Below are 21,132 nucleotides of genomic sequence, written 5' to 3' on the forward strand. Positions count from 1 at the left end.
CTATCCACTCTATTATTCATTACCATATTAAAATCCCCAGCTAAAATTAGATATCCTTCCCTAAACTCCTCTATTTCATTAAATAAATTCATAAAAAACTCTCTATGTTTCTCATTAGGGGCATAAACATTTACTAATGTATATTGTTCACTTTCTATTTTCCCCTTTATCATAAGATATCTACCATTATCATCCTTTCTTACAGTTTCCAATATGAATCCACTTTTTTTTTAAATCAAAATTGCTACTCCATTTTTCTTTGACGTCCCTAATGACTTCTCATAATAAACAGACCACCTTGTCCGGATTTCATTTACGCCATCAAATTTTTGGTGTGTTTCTTGCAACATAATAATATCCGATCTTTCTTTATTTAACATTTGTTCTATTCTCCTTTTCACGACCGCCCCCAGACCTTTAACATTGAGCGTTGATACTTTAATATTCTTATTCATAATCACCCTTTTGATTTTCCTTCCGATCCCGTGTACTCTGCAACTCATAAACATATACAACACCAGATATAAAAATAAACCCTAAACCCCCCTTCATCCCCCTCCCTCCCACCCTAATGATCCCCCCCAACCCCTCTTCCCCCCCACTACTTTCCCCCTCCCCATATCCCCGTGAGTCTATTACTCCGGCCATCTAACTTAGGGGAGAGGGGGGAGGCGGCGCCCCGCCATAACGGCACGATCCCTGTATTTAACTACTTATCATATTAATTATCTCATAACAACATTCCACATTTACCCCGTCCCAGACGCCCCGGCTACGGCTCCATTCTCATCTCCAGCTCCAAAACTTGCATCATTACATAACCCCAATCTCTTCAGCAGCTCCTTGCCTTGCTCCAGAGAGGTTACTCTATGTTCACCCCCAGCATAGGAAAACTTTAAAAAAACTGGGTAACCCCAAGCATATCTCACTGTATTTTTTGTTAACGTTTCAGTTATTTGCTTAACGCTGCGCCTCCATTGGAGTGTTTGCTGACAAAGATCGTTGAATACTTGCACTGTTTTGCCTTTATATTTAATCATAACCATAGCCCTCAATTTCTTCATCACTTGCTCTTTTTTGTAGTAACTGCCAAATCTCACAAGAATGTCTCTGGTTGATCCTCTATACTTTGCTCCTCCCACTCTATGGATCCTTTCAATATCACAGTCTTTTATATCCACATCTGGCATCATATCGTTGAACTACTTCAAAACTATTTTTCTCAAATCCTCTCCTGGTTCTTCAACAAATTGTTTAATGCGTACATTGCAACGCCGCTCCTGATCTTGAAGTCGGATCAGCTGTAGATCTTGACTTTGAAATTTTAGCTCACAACTTTTTTCAAAGACATCCTGTTTTTTCACAAGTGCTTTAACTTCCACATCTAGCTTCTTTATCTCTCTATCATTAGCCGCGATCTTATCTGCTAGCACCCCCATTCGTGAAGCTGCATTTTTTTCATTAATATCCATCTTCTTGCTCAAAGTAGCAGTGCTATCTAGAATCAGTTTCTTCAATTCTTCCAGTGCAGCTGAAATTGGCTCTGTGCCAGAACCCTCAGCCATTTTGATAGATCCGTCTGAATCACTTCCAGAACTTTGTAAGTCTTTTTCTACAGACACTTTCTCAAGACGGGCCAAATTATGGTTAGAAGGATGAATTCTTTGCCAAGTAGCCTTCCCCGGGGTTTTTCCCCCTTTTTTTCTGATATACGGCATGGATCTATTTTTAACTCTCAGTCACTGTCCCGATTACAATCCACCGCGTCTCTCTCTTCTTACACAGATAAACACTTTATTCTTCGATGCTCTTTTTTTTTTTTTAGAGGGGTGAATTTACTGCCAATTAAACCTTTCTCTCAGATTAGGAGTATATAAATCATCACTTTATCAGACTAGAAGACAGGAGAGCTTTAACATTCCAAAGTTAGTTTCGCTTTCTGCTCCCCCCTCCTTCCGTCTGCTTGCAGCCAGAGAACGGGCTGTTTTTCTCCTCCTTATTCTGAGTCTGCTTCCAAAAAAACAGGATTTTCACCCTCTCTTAACAATCATAATCATCCTCCTTCACTTTCATTAACGACCCATGCCTTTTTAGATGAGATAATTAGCTTTTCAGATCCCCCCCTTTGGGAGCTCTCAAGAAGAGACCTTACCCGTCATGACGTCCGGCTCCGCCCCCCTTGCCATGTCATTAAGGAGACACGCTTGGCTCAGATCTGCAGGTCTCACACCTGAGGCTAGGGCCCGGATAGAAGATCTAACCTTTGACAGTGAGGGTCTTTTTAATGCAAGCACAGACGATGCAATGGAAGCAGTTCAAAAAGCAAAAACTACTGCAAGGAAAATGGGTCTTTCTCCCCAAATTCAACAGTCATCTTATAAGCAAAGGAAATGGTCTAGACCCACAGGGTTTTACCAAAACAAACCATGCATGGACCATCTCCCAAAATATCCTCAGCAGCACCAACAACAATAGTTTAGGAGACAACAGTCAGCAGGAAGGCTCCGCTCGTATCACCAGAAACCAGCCCAGCAATTTAAGAGGCGTCTTTGACTTCGGCAACACCTCTCTAGTTACCCTGGCAAACAATATTACATTCAGCACTCTCCTGGAATTTTTTTTCAACAATTGGCAAATAATTACAACAGACAATTGGGTTCTGGACATTGTCCGTTTTGGCTACCTAATAGAGTTTGAAGCCCCCACCTCCATTTGTTACCGTAAAAATATCCACTCCTTTGATGGCGTTAATCTTGGAAATATCTTCTCTACTGGGGAAAGGAGCCGTTCGGAGAGTTATCCCATATTCTACAGCAGACGGATTCCCCCCCCCCCCCGATATGTTATGGTCCCAAAGTGTCCGGGAAAGCTGCCAGTAGACCAGCTAATTAGACGGAGATACAGATGTGGGCAGCGTGCCCAGACAAACCCCAAGAATTCGGCCACAAACTCAGCAAACAAACGGTGGAATTTGTCTTTATCTGTGCTATGAAATAACACAGTTAACTCTTTAATGTCAGAGTATAAGACGTTTTAAACATAAGGCAGAGTCCAGTTCCGTTCCAAAAATCAAGGGCTTACGAGAGGTAGAGAGAGTCCAAGAAACAGTCCAGAAGTCCAGGGATAGGAGCAGGTCACGAATTCCAAGCCAGTCCAAAGTTCAACCAGGATACAAGGTCACCACGATCCGAAGCAGGAATCAAGAGCTTTCGCCAGGATGCTCAGTTAATCTCTGGCAAAGTTCCTGTTGCTTCCCAGCTCTCTAAATACCCCTCCCTGGCAGCTACAGGTGTTCCCTATTGAGTTGGCGTTTAGTATAAATACGCAGAGACCTGCGCCGGGCTTCCTTTTCCGCCCTATGCTGTCTAAACAACTGTGCAGGTAAGTTTGTTGCTTCTCCCTCTGTGTCTTCTGAATTGGCCAAGCTCCCTGCTGGTTTAATCACCGGCACGCTGGTACTTGGCTCTGCTTCCACTTCATTCTCTGAGTTGGCCCCACTCCCAGCTGGCACCAGTTCAGCAGCCGTGACACTAGCCTCTGCCTGTAAAGGTTCTGCTTCCTCCTCCTCTGAGTCCATCCCCAACAACTCTTCAGAGGGCCTAACACAAAGCCAGATGGGGGCCTTTGCCCAGTATTAGATCTGAGAGGCCTGAATCAATACATTAATACATTTCGGAAGCAGGTTAAAACTTTTTTGTTCCAGCAGGCCTTTGGAGAATAATCTGGCCCTCCATCTATGTTAATGTCTTATAACTTTGTTGTGTATTTTAAATGTTTATATGTATTTTAACTGTTTTGTCGTCGTCCCCGCCCATGTATGTTTAAACTTAGTAAGGCTGCCTTGAGGCCCAGCATTGGGCAAAAGGCGGGATACAAATAATAATAATAATAATAATAATAATAATAATAATAATAATAATAATAATAAAAAAACAAGGAAGTTTGGGATGACCACACTGATATCGGTGATGCCCCTCTTTCGGCCAGGAATCTGGCTGGCGTCTGTAGACCTCCAAGATGCATACTTCCATATAGTAATCAGGAACATCCATCACAGATTCCTCCGTTTTGTAGTAGGCACGGAAATGTTCGAATTCAAGGTCCTACCATTTGGCCTCGCCACAGAACTCAGAGTGTTCACCAAGTGCATGGTGACGGTGTGTGCCTTCCTCAGACTACAGGACGTGGAAGTTTACCCCTACCTGGACAATTGGCTCCTGGTAGGGGTTTCCAGGGAACAACTCCTCAACGATATAGCATTCGTTCTGAAAACTTTGAACTCTTTAGGGCTCAAAGTTAATATCAAAAAATCTAATCTGAACCCATCTCAGACTATACTTTTCATTGGGACAACCATCGATGCCAAATCAGAAAAAGTTTATCTTCCTATTTTAAGGGCACAGGTACTACCAGACTGTACCTGCATGGGCAAACCACAGCTTTAGTTATCCAGAGATTGCTAGGTCTCATGGCATCCACTGTCATAGTAATCAGGTGGGCCAGACTTCATATGAGAACCCTCCAACATTGGTTCTTGAAACCACGGGAAACACAACACACGCAGATTTCGACTCACAATTCCCAGAGAAATTCAAATCGACCCCAGATGGTGGATGAATAAGGAAAACCTGCTTCAAGGGATGCCTTTTACACCGGCACAACCATCCCAAACTCTTGTGACAGATGCATCACTATTGGGTTGGGGAACTCATTGTGGACCACTTCGCACCCAGGGGTTATGAAGCAGCTCCGACAAGGCCCTCCATTTTTATACCGCCCAATAGCCGAAGCTCTCTGGGCGGTTCACAAAACCGCCCAGAGTTTTTGTTGGAACTTATGGCAATTATTGGAACTTATGGCAGTGTATATAGCCCTACGTTCTTTCAAAGCTTACTTGATGAGTCACCATGTAAGAGTTCACACAGTCCTGTGGTATAAAAACAAAGGAGGGACTCAGTCCCCAAGCCTCGCTCATTTAACTCTGAAAATCTTCAAATGGGCAATCCAGAGGAAAATCCTACTGTCTGCAATTCATATTGCGGGAGAAGACAATTGGCAGACACATTGAGCAGGACTCAGATAACATCTCACGAATGGGAACTCAGTCAGCTATACTTCGCCACATTTTCCAAACCTGGGGTGAACCACAGGTCGACCTTTTTGCCACAATCCACAACAGGATTTGCACACTGTACTGCTCGACGGCAGGAACGGGAGAGGGCTCACTCGGGGATGCGTTTCAAATTCCTTGGAACAGATCCCTCTTCTACCTCTTCCCACCATTCCTCCTGATCGGGCGCTCACTTCAGAAAATACTTCGGGACCGGACAGATTGCATATTAGTAACCCCATGGTGGCCACGCCAACATTGGTTTTCTCTCCTGAAACAACTGGCTCACAATTGCTTCTTTCGCCTTCCAATCACTTTGACACTCCTGACCAAGGATCAGGGCAGAACGAAGTGTCTCGAACCAAAGACTCTCAACCTAACAGCATGGAGAATACTCACCTGACTGTAGACTATGGAGACAATGTCAATTCCATCTTGATTGCAGCATGAAAACCCGCAACACGTAAGGCATATAATGCCAAGTGGAAGGTTTTCTCGAACTTTGCCAAAGAATGGGGGTTTCAGCCACTGACTGCTTCTTTGAAGCATTCTTGCATGCCCTGTATGACAGAGAGCTCAAGTTATCCTCAATCCGTGTTTATCTGGCAGTGATATCAGCTTCTCATGCTTCAATCCAAGGCTTCTCAGTATTTACACACCCTGTTCGTCAAATTCTTAGAGGACTAAAAAAATTGGCACCTTCAGTACGCTCTGTTACGCCTACATAGAGATTATCTGTGGTACTACAGTTTTTAACGTCAAAACCCTTTGAGCCAATGGCAACTACTGATCTATGTTTGTTGTCATGGAAAGTAGCATTTTTAATGGCAATTACTACCGCTCGTGGAGCGGGAGAATTAGCGGCTCTGAGAGTAGATACCCCATATCTAATTTTCCACAAAGATAAGCTCATACTTCAGCCAGACTTAAATTTTTTTACTTAAGGTTGTATCTGCATTCCATCTAAATCAGGACATTGTCCTTCCAACCTTTTTTCCTTCGCCTTCGATGTCGTTAGAGACCAAACTTCACTCTCTAGATGTCCGAAGAGCGATTGCATCCTATAAATCAAGGACTGAGGGATTCCGTAAAACAAACAGACTTTTTGAATGTTATGGAGGACCCTCGTAAGGACAAACTCTGTCATCTCAACATTTAGCTAGATGGATTGTAAGTGCAATCAAACTTTCTTATGAATTGGCTGACTGCAACTATGGACGAGCTGTGTTGTCATCTATTCTGGGCTGAGACTTCTTCCTTTACCCACCTCCAGTAAGTGAGCTTATTAATCGCCCATATGTGTGATGCACAGAGACCACGATGAAGAAGAACAGGTTGCTTACCTGTAACTGGTTCTTTGAGTGGTCATCTGTGCATTCACACAGCCCTCCCACCATCCCCACTTTCTGTCATGTCAATTGATGTCGGTATAAAGTGGATATCTCCTTTAATCGGGACCTATAGTGGGTCTCAGAGAACTGAGGGGATAGGCGGGAACCCAGGAGTATGCGCACTGGACGGTGAGGGAGGGGTTCCCACCAAAACTACTTGACTTTAGAAGTTCCGGAATGGACTCAGCGCAGGAGCAGAGCCCATATATGTGAATGCACAGGTGACCACTCGAAGAACCACAGTTACAGGTAAGCAACCTGTTCGTCTTTAATAAGCACCAAGTTTTAGTTATATAGTTAAGTGCCTGCTCTGTGATCTTTATGCCTAGCAAAGTGACTTCATGAAAATAGGATTTTGTATGCTTTAATTCCATTTTAAAAGTCTGTTGTCTGGTGCCCTCACCCCCATAATTTTTGCACGTGAAAGGAAGTAACACGCTGTTAGGTCCTTAGACATAAGCTTATAAAGTATTATTAAGGTCCCTAGTTTGGGAGGCTGCTGAGGGATTTTTATAACATCACTCCATATTTTCAAGTGAATCTTCTGTGTTCTATAAATAATAGTTCACATTGATTTTCCACTGGCAATACTTTTCAAAATGCATAAAACATTAACCCTCTAGTTAGAATTAATATGTGTATTTTTAAGAAGTTTTATTGCTCTAGATTTGTTCTTCTTCATTTTTTTGGTTTTTTTTTTTGTAAATCAAATCCACTTTCTGAAACCTATATGACTGGTTTGTATTCTCTATTATATCTGACCAGAATGGTGCTTCTCGAAGTCTACGTGCTGCTCTTTGGAGGTTTGCTGAGCTTGCACATTTTGTTCGACCCCAGAAGTGCAGGTGAGATTGACTGTTGTGACCAACACTACATGTTGTGGTAGTGAATTCCATAATTTAACTATGTGTTGTGTGCAATGAAGATTAGTGTGGTCTCTTCCGTTTGGTATGAAGGAGGCTTCCAAGAATAGGTTATGTCTACCACTCAGGAAAGTCAAAAATTATGTGACTGTGATTTCAATACTATGTCCACCGTCTTGAGATTCCTCTCCAATTCCTTCCTGTAGTCAAGCGGAGAATGTGTTGAGGAGTGTGCTGTAAGTAATAAGAGAACAGTAGGAAGGGGGAAATAATTCTTTGGTTGAGCCTAGCACAAACTGGAAGAGGTATGAAGCTACCGGCATGTTTGTCTATGAGGTGAATAGCCATTTAATAGCAAGGATGTGGGTTGGATACATCTGTCACATCAAATGGGAAGAAACCTTCACAATAAGAGCCAAGTGTTCTATGTTGAAGGAGGCATTCAAGAGTGGGATGTGCTAAAGCTAACCAGGATTGAAATGGCCAACATCCATGAAGGAGTGGGGAAGAATGTGTTTTATCTCCATCACACCCAACTGGAAGAAGTATTAAATGTTCAATGTTCCATTCTGTAGCTCTACTTTGGTATTCTTTGAGGCTGGGCAAGCCCATCAGTTTTCTGTGTTAACCTGTTTATTAGTGGTTGCAGTGCTGCTGTGGGGAGCATTTGGTTGGGCTTTGGGTTTTGATCTGGTTAGCACTCTGTAACCTTAGTAAAGATGTTCTCCTTATCTCTAAAGAGAAGAAACATGTGTGATAAATTATTTGTTTTTCAGCTGTTTAAGTACGAAAATAGCTGATTCTTGATTGTTAAAGCACCAAGCTAATCTTTCCAACTATTCAGACTCAGACTTGGATCCAGATTTAGTGCTCAGCAGAATTCCAATGGTGGGGCAGTAACCCCTCCCCCAATTTCTCCTTCCCCCTGTAGCCACCAGCATCATCTCATCCCCTAGAGCCCAAATCCCTGTGTGAATGGAAGGCGCTCTTCCATTCAAAGAGGGGCAAGTCTGTATCTAGTCCATTGAGTATTCTATTCAAAGCCACTGAATATTATTTTTGTCCTGTTTTTTGGTTGCAGACCATACTTGGTAAATCTTTTGCCCTGCCTAACACGAGTAAGCAAGCGGTCTGAAGAATCAGTACAAGAGACACTGGCTGCAGCAATGCCAAAAATTCTGGCGGCTTTTGGAAATTTTGCAAATGACAATGAAATTAAGGTATACTTATCTAAAATGTTATATTACACCCAATAATTTGTTGTAAATATAACAAAATTTACCAGCAGGAAATACATCATTTTGAAATATGCAAAATTGCAAGGTTGTAGAAAACTTATAGCAGTTTTGTAATTCTGAATGGAGAGTGGCACAGGTGCTGCAATTCCTGTCCTGAAATATGTGTATGCTATGGAAACATCAAGAGCCATGCTTGAAATACATCTTAAGCTGCAGGATTTCTTAAGGTGGCTTTACAAATGGAAATATGTACAGTTAAAGCAATGGGTTCTTTAACTACATACTGGTGCATTTTCAAGAAGAAATTGCAGCAGTAACTTGTTGGAGGCATTTGATAGCAGCAGATTCAATTCGCAAATGCTGGACCATGAGGAATAGGTGCATATTAGTACCTTTTGGCAGATCACTGTATTGCAGGATTCTTTTTCACCACTGTGGGTAGAAGTTGTGAAATACTATGTGCTGCTACAGATGCATTGATTAATAGATAGGACATGGAGTGCTAAGGAGGAAAAGCTGTTCTTTAACTGCGAAGCCCAGGCCCCCGTCGGGCACATTTCCACCGAGGTGGTGCGCCGCGACTGGCTCCGGGTCAGCTGGGTAGGCCTCGGCCAGGCAGGTGGCCCGCCGCCCCTCACGAGGGGGGCGGCGGGTGTTACAGCCCCCGGGCAGCAGCTCTCACCGCATCCCGGGGTCGAGGGAGACGACCGCCACCACGCCCCCCCACTGGCTCCCCGTCCCTCCCCCTCGCAGGGGCAGGCGACACAGGGGCCAGGCCCCCCCACTCCCGGCGCGACTGTCCACCGGGGCGGACTGTCCTCAGTGCGCCCTGACTGCATCGCGCCACGACGGGTGCCCGGGGTCCGCAGTGATGTCGACCACCCACCCGACCCGTCTTGAAACACGGACCAAGGAGTCTAACACGCGCGCGAGTCAGAGGCTCGACCCGAAAGCCCCCTGGCGCAATGAAGGTGAGGGCCGGCACGCGCCAGCCGAGGCGGGATCCCGAGGCCGGCTAGCAGAGGGCGCACCACCGGCTTGTTTCGCCCGCCCCGTCGGGGAGGTGGAGCGTGAGCGCGCGTGCTAGGGCCCAAAAGATGGTGAACTATGCCTGAGCAGGGCGAAGCCAGAGGAAACTCTGGTGGAGGTCCGTAGCGGTTCTTTAACTGCTCTGATTTCTGTTTCAAGTGTATAGTTTTGTTTTACTGAAAGTTTTTAATTTCGTACATTTTACACGATGTTGTTTACCCCCCAATTAAGCTAAGACCTTTAACAATTAATAAAATCTTCTTTCACTTTAGGTTTTATTGAAGGCTTTCATAGCTAACTTTAAGTCGAGTTCTCCTACTATCCGTCGAACTGCAGCTGCATCAGCCGTGAGCATCTGTCAGCATTCACGAAGAACACAATATTTTTATACTTGGCTACTGCATGTATTGCTAGGTAAGATGGCAAAAATACTGCTTCAGGCTTTAGTAGAAACTGGGGAAATTGTTGATTTGTAATTGTTAGAGCAGTACTGTTAGAGCAGTACGACAATGGAATCAGTTACCTAGTGAGGTTGTGGGCTCTCCCCCACTAGAGGCATTCAAGAGGCAGCTGGACAAGCATCTGTCAGGGATGCTTTAGGGTGGATTCCTGCATTGAGCAGGGGGTTGGACTCGATGGCCTTGTAGGCCCCTTCCAACTCCGCTATTCTATGATTCTGTGAATTCAGCCACATTATATTTGGCATGCGTTGGTTCAAGCAGAGTGCCAGACCATGGCCTGCTTATGACTCTCTTATGAAAGATACTGTTCCTTGTAAAGAAAGAGTGGTGGGTAAAACATGTGCACTAGTCATTATATAGCCCAATACTTAATGTTACAGCTGAGGGAGTGTTGTTCCAACAGGTGCTGTTTATCCTGGCTTCCATGCAGGATGTATGGATTAGATATCTGCACAGACCTCTATCAGGAAACCTTCTGAACCTTTTGAGCAGGAAACCCGCCCTGTCACTTCCTGGCATGGCCACTGGGCATGGTTCCTGACTCTCTCCTTAGTTTACTGAGGTCATTGCAGCAATGCAAACTAAAGAGACTAGGTTGAATGAACACCACTAGTGGATGGGTTGTGTGACTGCATAGATGACCACTTGAACTATTTATTTATTTTTATTTATTTATTACATTTTTATACGGCCCAATAGCCGAAGCTCTCTGGGCGGTTCACAAAAATTAAAACCATAATAAAACATAATAAATGTATTATAAATGTATTATAAAACATAATAAAACTATCTGTCCTTCTTGGTCTCTGCGCATCACACACATGAGTGACTTAACAAGTTGTACCCAAAGGAGGTAGGACAGTAGGGACTTCAACGCTGGACATTTGAAAGCAGCATCCTCCCTCACTTTAGCGTTTAAGTAGTAGTGCCTAATGAAGGTTGATGGTTACGACTCGTGGCAGTCCTGCAAAATTCATGGAGCAGCACCCCTCTAGCAAATGCCGCAGAAGAAGTCCTGGTCCTGGTTAAATGTGCTGTGAAGTTCAGCACAGCTTTACAGTTTCTACCTCAAATAGCTGGGTAATCTCCTGAAAGGAAGTGGGCTGGTCCAGATAAAAGATGAGGGCCTTCCAAACATCCAGCACATGGAATGAGAATTCAGGAAGTGTGGAGGGATTCGGAAAGAAGACTGGCAAAGTAAACTGCTTATTCATATGAAAAGCACACACTAACTTAGGCAAAAGGATTATGTCTGGCCTGAGCATAGTTTTATCACTTTGTAAGACCAGGAAAGGGTGCTTCCAGTTCACTTGCCCTGTGGGCCAGTGTGAGAAATATCACCTTGAAGGTAAGTAAGCAGAGTTCACATGACATTAGAAGCTTAATTTATAGAATAGATAAGATGAGAAAGAGAAACTCCATGGGACTACAACATTTTTGTCCTAAGTTTGACAAGTTGTTTCTAATGCTCAGTACATTTCATATGTGCCTGGCACATATAAAAATTGGACAGCACAGTTAATCCACTAATAATAGTCCCTGAATGAGACAGAAGAGCCAACATTTTTTGTCATGACCAGCAGTGTGCAATTTGGGGCTAGAAACTAGACAACCTTCTGATTTAATTTGGAGCACTAAGGAATTATAACTTTAAAGAAGCTTGTGTGCTGTTCGTGAAAGCATGGAAGCTTGATGATTATATAATGCATGATCAAGGTATTTCATGGAACCCTGAAAATATGTTTATCATACTGTGTATTGTGGTATGCGAAGCAATGAAGAGAGTTCTTTTGAATGTACCCATGAAGAAGCAGTTTCCCACCTAATGTACTACCTTGCAATGCGATGTACTTCACCAAGTAACATTGTCATACACCATAATGGCACTGGTGGATTGATCATTCTTTTGAGAATCATTTCACACTTAAATGATGAAGTAAATGTTGGGATGGAAATAGGCATTCCATCAAAAAACTTTTTGAGGTACACTGGTATGAGAAAGGTAACAGACTTATAGGGATCATCAGTGTGCAAATCTCTATCTGGATATCATTGCTTTCCTGGATGTGACTGCATAGTAGCCTTTTCAAGAATGGGGAAGATTCTGGAAAGAAATGATAAAGCACATACCATCTTTTTTGTTAATGCTTTGGGGAGATGGAGTACAAGGAGGTAATGTGGAGTTTATGTTCAGCTTTTCAGGGGGTTGCATGTGAATAATTTAAGTATTTTCATAACTAAAATAAATAATACAAAAATACTCTTGTACCAAAGATAATACTTTGACTTTATTGCTGAAATAGTTCATAATTTCAGAACTGATGTACATTTTATTTATTGATTTGATTTGTACCTGCCCTTTTACTAAGCAAAATGGTGCTTGAACTAGTTTAAAAACATACATGTAACTGGATTAAAACAATAATGAAACAAATAAACTAAAACAATTAAAAACACAAAAATAATAGAATTTAAACAGCACACAACCCAACAGATCTGCTTACATAACAAAGGCCTGAATATAAAGGTCATTGCCTCCCAACAGAAGGACAGTAGAGAGGGAGCGAACTTAGCTTCCCTCAACAGGGAGTTCCACAGCCTACTTATATTAAGTGGTCTGATTTGGGGCTGGCCTAATTTAAAGTAGCCAGATTGGATATTTTAAGATACAGGAAGGTGATTTCTACGAAATGGTACCTTTATCGGCTATGTATCATATAATAAACACCTTACCTTTTTTGGGAGTGGTCAGAAAGGTGGTACACCCCAACAAAATCAGATTGGACAGTCTGGAATTCTATGCGTTATTCCCTAATAGATGCTGCTTGTTTCATCCATGTACCTTAGGATGTAATTATTGGCCATTAAAAGTGGTGTTTCTTCATGGTCTCTGTTGTATCACACATATGGGTTCTGCGCCTGTGCAGAGCCTCATTTCTGGAAGATTCCAAAGCTGAGGCTAGTTTTGGCAGGAACCCTCCCCCACCGTTGTACTGTGCGTGTCCTACTGGGTTCTCTTCCTCAGTTCTCTTTCGACCGCCTATCAAGGTGCTTCGTACGGAAGTTGCTCTTGCGTTTATTGCAAAGTTTCTGGATTTCTACTGAAGTTTACTCCTTTTTTCTCCCCCCCCTTATATAGTTAGCCTTTTCTGTTTTAAAAAAAACAACAAAATCTGAGGTGCACGTTGTCACATTTGCGGCTGAGAAAGTGTATGGGCCTTAAAGGCCTTGCTCTGAAAGTGTGTCCATTGTGACAGCAAACTACCCCTGTCAGACAGCCACTAACATTGTCTTTTTTGTTTGGGGGAATCCCATGTAGTGGAAACTTGTCCCTATTGCTAATCCTTCTCCAAGCAAACCAGGAGAAACAGCTCAGACAGACTGAAGGTGGTTTTATGGAAAAGAGCTTTGGAGGCTGTTGATAGACAGAAACCTAATCACTGTAAAGCTCCAATGGCTACAGTCACAATGGCTTCAGTTATGCTTTCATCTCCTGCACCTTCTACTCATGATAGAGCTGAGCCCTCTACACCTGGTTGCTCTCTTTCTATTTCGCTTGCAAAAAAGATTTTAAAATGCGGGGTGGGTGCGGGGAGATGAGGATGCTGGTAGAGATGCCACTTAAGAAAAATAAGCCGCAACCTGTTCCCTTTCCTCCGGGCTCATTATGAGCTCCAGTGTTGAGTCCGTCACAACCCCTGCCTTTGCTGAATGATCCTATATTTATTGAGACACCAGCCATTGAACTACTCTCAACGACATCAGAGGGAGACAATAAGGGATTCTACATCCCCTTGACATCAAAGGTCTTGGTCTCCGTAGCCTTGACATTGACCCGACACCGAGGTGGGTTCCTGGTTTCAGACGCTGCAATCGGCACCGTCCACTCATCAAGATCCTCAACACCAACAGTCTCGGTTTCCAAGGTTGTCAGTACCAAGGGAACAGCCTCCACGATACTGTTTGCTATCTCGATATTGATCTCCATGGTCTGTTTGATCAATATACCAAGTGGTGGAACATCAACGCAACCAGCGCTACCTGGGCGGGACTGGGATGAGTGCTCTGAATGGTCTGTGACCCCTTTGAGATATTATCCTGCGGAATGGGGGCACAGGAGAGATTATGATCTGTGCCACAATGATGTCTCACTACCAGCTCTTCCTGTGGGAGAAAATGGGCTTGTTGTGTGACCATTTACCAGATGAACAATGGGAATTAGCTAGGGTTTTTCAGTCAGAGGTGATTAATTTGTCTAAGCTGCAGATCAATGCTACTAGATATCAGACCCACTGTGATGCAAAATCCATGGTGGGCACCATAGCATTAAGAAGGCATGTTTGGCTGCGGTTGGCAGGTCTCAGTACAGAGGTGCATTCCAGGATAGAGGACCTACTTTTTAGAAAAGGCCTTGGATGAACAGATGGACATTGTGAAAAAGGCAAAGACAATTGCCAAGAAGATGGGTCTGGACCAACAGTTGCAATCTCAGCAACCTTATAGGGCCTGATGCTGGTACTGACAGCAGCAGTCATACTTTCTTAAACAAACTTATGACTGGGCTTCCCAGGACCAGACATGTCAGCAGCAACTATGCAAGCAATCCTCGACTCAGCGATTTCAACAGGCTTGAGGGAAATTGGACGGGCAGTCAAAGTGGCTGCTTTGACTCCATGCTTCCTCTGGCCTGTTTACCAAGGACCCTTACGACCTTCGGCAAGCAGCTCCACCAATTTTCGACAGCATGTACATGCATAACTTTGGATTACTAGGTGTTGAAGATTATTCACAGTGGATACAAAATAGAATTGGATGTCCTCCCTCCTGTAGGCACTGTACAAGCGACAACGCCATCAGATGTCCTCTTCACCGAGACGTCTCGAGAAGGGTGCGATCAAGAAAATTCCATCATCTATGGTGATGAATGGATCCCCCCCCAATATTTCACAGTTCCCAAATGGGATAGAGGACTTGGCCCTATTTTTGGATATTTATTATTTATTTATTGCATTTTTATACTGCCCAATAGTCGAAGCTTGAGACTTGAACAATTTTCTCACACCCAAGAAATTCAGAATGACAATGCTAAGAGTGATTCTTCCACTCCTCATGAAAAGCATCTGGTTCGCCATAAAACCATCCCATCAGAAGTTTCTTTGTTTCGCAATCGGGACCAATATGTTCCAGTTCCAAGTACTTCTATTTGGCTTTGCCACAGCCCTGAGGGTGTTCATGAAATGTGTGGTGGTTGTCTGTGCCTACCTCCGCACCAAGAACGTCAAGATATACCCTTATCTATATGATTGGATCCTGGTTGCAGACTCCCAAGGATGGTCTGAATTGCTCCATCATAGTTGTTCTGAATCTCCTAGAGAATCTGGGACTTTGCATGAACTCAGAAAAGTCAGTTTTACATCCAGCACAGTCTATAACCTTTATCAGAGCAGTCTTTGGCGCCAGAGAAGGGAGGGCTTACGTACTTTGAGACCAAGCTCGAAAGTTGACATCCATGGCAGAATCTTTGTATCACAATGTGCTACTGCTCATGTTATTCAGACCCTACTAGGATAATGGCTTCCTCTGTAACCATTGTGGAATGGGCCCAATTAAGAATGAGACCACTGCAATACTGGCTCCTGAAGATATACGATGGGACAGTGGAAGCTTGCCGATAACATGTTACAATCCTGATGTCATGTATAGCCCTACTGCTCCTGTATTGAGAGTAGGTGAGGCAGGTAATCAATCAGAAACAGATTCAGACTCAGAAGACGTTGAGCCAGACACCAGGCAGTTAGAGCCAATGGAGGAGGAGGTTCACACAGGAGAGACTCCAGCTGACAATCTGCCCCCTCTAGAGTCTATCTCTTCAAGGCCAAATTCTATGCTTTCAGGAGAGAGTCAATTTCTGGGGGTGAGTATTCAAAGACCTTACTTGATGCTAGGAATTGCCGGAAACTAAAACGTTCAGCGAGGTTAGCAGCAAAGAGACAGGCGGACAGATTCCATGAGAAATCATCCATGCATCAACCACCTTGAAGTTATGAACTTTTGAAAAGCCTTTTCTTTGAACAGACAATTGTCTTGCTTAGTTTGCATAGTTTTTGCCTAAGGGGGAGTTTCACAGAAGGTGCCTAGTTTATGTTACAGAAGTATTTATTGCTTGTAATAAAGCTTTATAAATTGCCTAGCACTTTGTCTCATTTGTCCCCCAGAAGAAGCTAGAGCAGCTACAGTACATGACACCCGAGCGGTGTGGCCCAGTCATTTCTGTGGTGGATGGATCTATCTAACTTGCAAGAGGGCATATCCTTCAAGGGGTATGCTCACAACAGATACTTTCTTCGAGGGCTGGGGGCTCATTGCAGTCCTCTTTGTATTCAAGGTCGATGGACAACAGTCAGAAGACATTTCCCACATAATATTTTTTGGAACTTCTGGCTGTGAGGAAGGTGCTATCATCATTTGAAATTTATTGTCAGAACTGACATGTCAAAATTCTGATGGACAACACTGCTGTGTTGTGGCACATAAACAGGGGGGACATATTCTTCGAAGCTAATAGCTCTGATCCTTGAAATTTGTTTTACTGGTTGATACCGAGGGGCATAAAACTAATAGCATTACACATTGCAGGAGAAGACAGTATGATAGCGGACACCCTCAGCTGGAGCTTTTGCCTGTCCCACAAATGGGAACTAGCTCCACAAGTTCTAGGATGATTGTTCAGAACTTGGGGACGACCCTCAATAGATCTATTTGTAACCTTACAGAATGCGGTGTGCAAAGCCTTTTGCTCGAGAGCAAGTCTGGGGCACTCATCACTGTTCCTCCTACAGTGGACTGGGAACTTCTTTTACCTGTTTCCACCATTCCTGTTTCTATCCAAGGTGGTTGTGAAAATAAGAGAGGACAAGACAGACCGTCCCGATTTCACCGTGGTGGCCCAGGCAGGTTTGGTTTCTGACCCTCCTGTGACTGCTCAAAGGGAATGTCCACCGCCTTCCACCAGTTCTGCACCTTATCTCTCAGGATCACGATGAATACAACACCTTGACCTGTCCACCTTGAAACTTATGGTGTGAAGGATCAAACACCATAATTAACAGCTGCTATACCAGCTAATGTCCAAAAGGCTTTGGATGCAGCCTGAAAACCAACTACAACCCGCTCTTATACGGCCAAGTGGGCATCTTTTACAGCCTTTGCTATGAGCCAGGGTTTCACGTCCTTGCCTTCTTGGGCCATCTCTTCAATAGAGGTCTATTTGAGTCTATACTGCAGCACTTTATCGAGGTCTATTACAGGGTTACACTTTGTTTACACACACACCGGTTTTCTATTTTTTCCTGGGACTAAGAAACCTGTTAACCCATGGTAAGACCAGTGACTCCACAATGGAGTTTATCAGTAGTACTCCAAGCATTGACACCCAAACCCTTTGAGCCGATGGCTATTTGTGATCTTTGCCTACATATCTGGAAAGTGGCATCTCGTTGCTGTGACCTTGACGCGGAGAGCATGAGAACTCTGTGCACTCCGCATTGACCTACCTTATTTAGTCTTTCACAAGCACAAAACAGTATTGTGGCTGGATTTATCCTTCATGCCTAAGGTGGTGTCAGATTTTCATGTGAACCAACCGATTATGCTACCAACCTTCTTTCTGTCCCCCTCCACTGACTTAGAATGAAGGTTGCATACACTCAGTGTTCAACAAGCACTGGCATTCTATAAAGATAGAACTCAATCCTTCAGGTCTACTCAGTGCCTCTTTATCTGCTATGGAGGTCGCAATAAGGGCCTACCTATTTCATCAATGATTAGCAAGTTGGACAGACTATCTGGCTGTCTTACCAGCTGTCAAATTTGGAACTCCCTGCGCAGAAGTGAGCACACTCAACTCATGGAATTTTGACTACTATGGCATTCGTGAAGAGAGTTTCATTGGTGGATGTATGCAAGGCTGATACATGGTCCAAATCACTTACTTTCATCAAGCACTACAAGCTCGATGTTCAAGCAAGAGCTGATTACTCATTTGGTCAAGCCATGCTGTCATCGATTCTGCAATGGGACACCTACCCTCTTCCAGTAAGTGTTAAGCTTGTGTGTGCCCATATGTGTGATGCACAAAAACCATGAAGAAGAAAGACAGGTTGCTTACCTGTAACTATAGTTCTTCGAGTGGTCATTGTGCATTCACACAACCCACCCATTGTCCCCGCTTTGGTGTCCACATCGATACAGATATGGATACTGAGGTGTTGTTATTCACTCAGTGTTGAGGCCGTAATTGGCGATCTCAAGGAACTGAGGGAGGGAGGGAACCTGGTAGGACATGCATAGTGAAGCAGTGGGGGTGGGTTCCTGCTCAAACTAGCCTCAGCTATGGAATCTTCCCAAAACGAGGCTCCGCACAGGCACAGAGCCCATATATGTGAATGCACAGATGACCACTTGAACTACAGTTACAGGTAAGCAACCTGTCTTACTGGTGGGGAGCTGCCATGCCCTAAATGCCCAACATAAAACTGGCAGTTTGGAGACGTCACAATTTTTGCAACCTGTCAAAATAATCTTACCTTTTCTACCTTATGACGTAAATATTTTGACACAGCTCTTGGATTGTTATCCACTGCATACCCAATGAATGATGGAAATTTATTTGTCTGAATTAAAATATCCTACCAGTGTAGGAGAAGTTTAATATCCTAATGTCTATGGAAACATCCAGAGTGAATAAAAAATATTCTACAAATATATAGGATCTTCATAATAATTTACCAGTGTTGTTTCATTTATACCATGGTGATGTTCTTTGCAGGTTTATTATTTCCCAAGGAAGATGAATATCCCAGTGTCTTAATTCTTGGTGTATTGCTCACCTTAAGGTATCTGATACCTTTCCTGCAGCAGCAGGTGAAAGATACAAGTCTCAAAGGTAGTTTTGGTGTGATAAGGAAAGAAACAGAGATTTCTCCTTCCTTGGATCAACTTATTCAGGTAGGACTAAATGACATGTATTTTAATGTTCTAAATTGATAAACAGTCTTGGTCTTATTGGGCAGTATCCAACTTCTGTTCTTGCTGATTGTCCTGAGCACTGTAGAGTCTCTTCTACAAGCAGCAGCTACTGCTTATGCAAGGGAGACTTAACACATCCAGGGGCAACATGAAATGAGTAGAAATGCTAATTTCTAGGCTGAAGCAGGTCAGCAGGCCTCACATAAGAGAGCTTTGCCGACCAGCCTCCTTCTAGAAATGAGCATTTCCACATGTTCTTCTTCGTGGTCTTTGTGCATCACATAAATGGGCTCTGAGCCTGCGCGGAGCCTCCCCTCAGGAAACTTCCACAGCTAACGGCGTTTTGGGGCAGGAACCTTTCCCCACCTTTCCCACCCGATAGTGGCAGCCTCATGAGGGAAGTTTCTCTTACAGTTGTAATTGTTAATCGGCATTTTAATCAATACTTTATTTTCTTTTGTTTTAAGTTTATCTATTCTTAATTTAAGTACTTTGGTTTGTTTTCTATATATTTCTCCTCCTTGACCTCCTCTGCCAAATTAAGCTCCTGTTAGCTCTTCCTACACTACACTTAAAATGACCCATGAAGCAGCTACCCTGACCTCAAGGGTCTTGGTTACTTCCTAAGAGAAAAAGAAGTGATGCCCACTTCTAGGAACAAGGGTTTTCCAGAAAATTATGAAACGGATTTTTAAAAATATATAAATTGGGTTAATTTGCACAGGGTCATTTGGATAGGAGAATTTTCTGTTTGTATTGGGGGGGGGGGAGTTCAGCGGAAATTAGGGTAATTTGAATGAGAGAATTTTCAGGACACATTGGAAAGTGTTCTGATGCCCTAGAGCAAGAGTTGGACACTTTGTGGCCTTCCAGATGTTTTGGAGTACAGCTCCCACCGTTCTTCAACTTTGGCTACACTGGCTAGAGCAGATGGGACCTGTAAGCCTAACATATGCATTTATGCTACTTGAATTTAGCAGATGAAGCTAAAACAAAAAGTACTCCATGTTCATTTGTTGTTTAAATATTCATTGTTTAAATTTAAGAAAATTCAAAGATACTGAAAATTAGGGTATTTGCTCCCTAGGTATTTTGTACATAGGCCGGATAGAACAACAACTACTACTACTACTGCTAATAATAATAATCTATTGACACGGTATTTAATTTTAGCAGTCCCAGGATCTGGACGTAATATGTTGAAGGCCACTCATTTTTAACTTTGAAACTTCCAAACTTGCATAATGCTATATTTGCAATTGGCACTCATTCATTTTTATTAACTTATGAAATGGAAAAATTTCCGGTGGAACCCTGGAGTGCTGGAAAATGTTCCACTTAGGAAAATATCCTGCCCTATATCATTGCTCAGAATGGACATCAAACTTGCTGGCCCTCTCTTCAGCTGGAAGATGTGTTAACTGTCTTCTGTTTGCTCTCATATCCCAGAATATAATTTCACAGTATGCTCAACTTCTCATGCCTTCATCTGGGCTTTTGGGACTTTACCTTTCCTCTTTCAGTACCCTACATTGTCCCAAAACCTGCTGTTGAATGTTAAGGTTGCCCTGTAAAGCAATGGGTGCAGCACAGGGATTGCAGTTGGAAAAGGAAATCTTAGAAACTGCATTTCGTGTAGGTAGAATTCTGACACATTCACAGTTTTTTTTTTAATCCTGCTGACCTTCTGAATTCTAGGTTTACGAATTAAGTCTACATTACATGCAGCACCAGGACCACAATGTTGTGACTGGCTCTTTGGAACTATTACAACAGCTTCTAAGAACACCACCTCCTAATCTCCTCCTTGCACTGACTACTGTTGGTGGAATTACACAAGTCAATGTATCCAAAGATGAGTCTACCAACAGAAACCGCAGTGACAGCATAGTAGAACTTATAGGTAAGCTATGTCTTTTTACTTTTAAAAAAATGGAAGTTTGTGTTAAACTTGAATTAAAAATTCTGTTTTTACAGAAAGCAAGAGTTGAACTTTCAAAGCATATTTAACCA

The 21,132-nt window shown here is 43.2% G+C and overlaps 1 protein-coding gene across 2 annotated transcripts in view; it reads left to right on the forward strand.

The window, feature by feature from the left end:
* The window catches only part of HTT (huntingtin), a 454,111-nt gene that overhangs the window by 75,779 nt on the left and 357,200 nt on the right, over positions 1-21,132 (forward strand). For both annotated transcript variants that reach the window (XM_063135886.1, XM_063135887.1), the window contains exons 5-9: positions 7,267-7,346; positions 8,446-8,584; positions 9,904-10,045; positions 18,920-19,098; positions 20,818-21,022. In XM_063135886.1, coding sequence (XP_062991956.1) covers positions 7,267-7,346; positions 8,446-8,584; positions 9,904-10,045; positions 18,920-19,098; positions 20,818-21,022 — 745 coding nt within the window. The remainder of the gene's footprint in view (positions 1-7,266; positions 7,347-8,445; positions 8,585-9,903; positions 10,046-18,919; positions 19,099-20,817; positions 21,023-21,132) is intronic.

The sequence above is a fragment of the Elgaria multicarinata genome, chromosome 10 (assembly GCF_023053635.1).
Source record: "Elgaria multicarinata webbii isolate HBS135686 ecotype San Diego chromosome 10, rElgMul1.1.pri, whole genome shotgun sequence".
NCBI classification, from domain to species: Eukaryota; Metazoa; Chordata; class Lepidosauria; order Squamata; family Anguidae; genus Elgaria; species Elgaria multicarinata.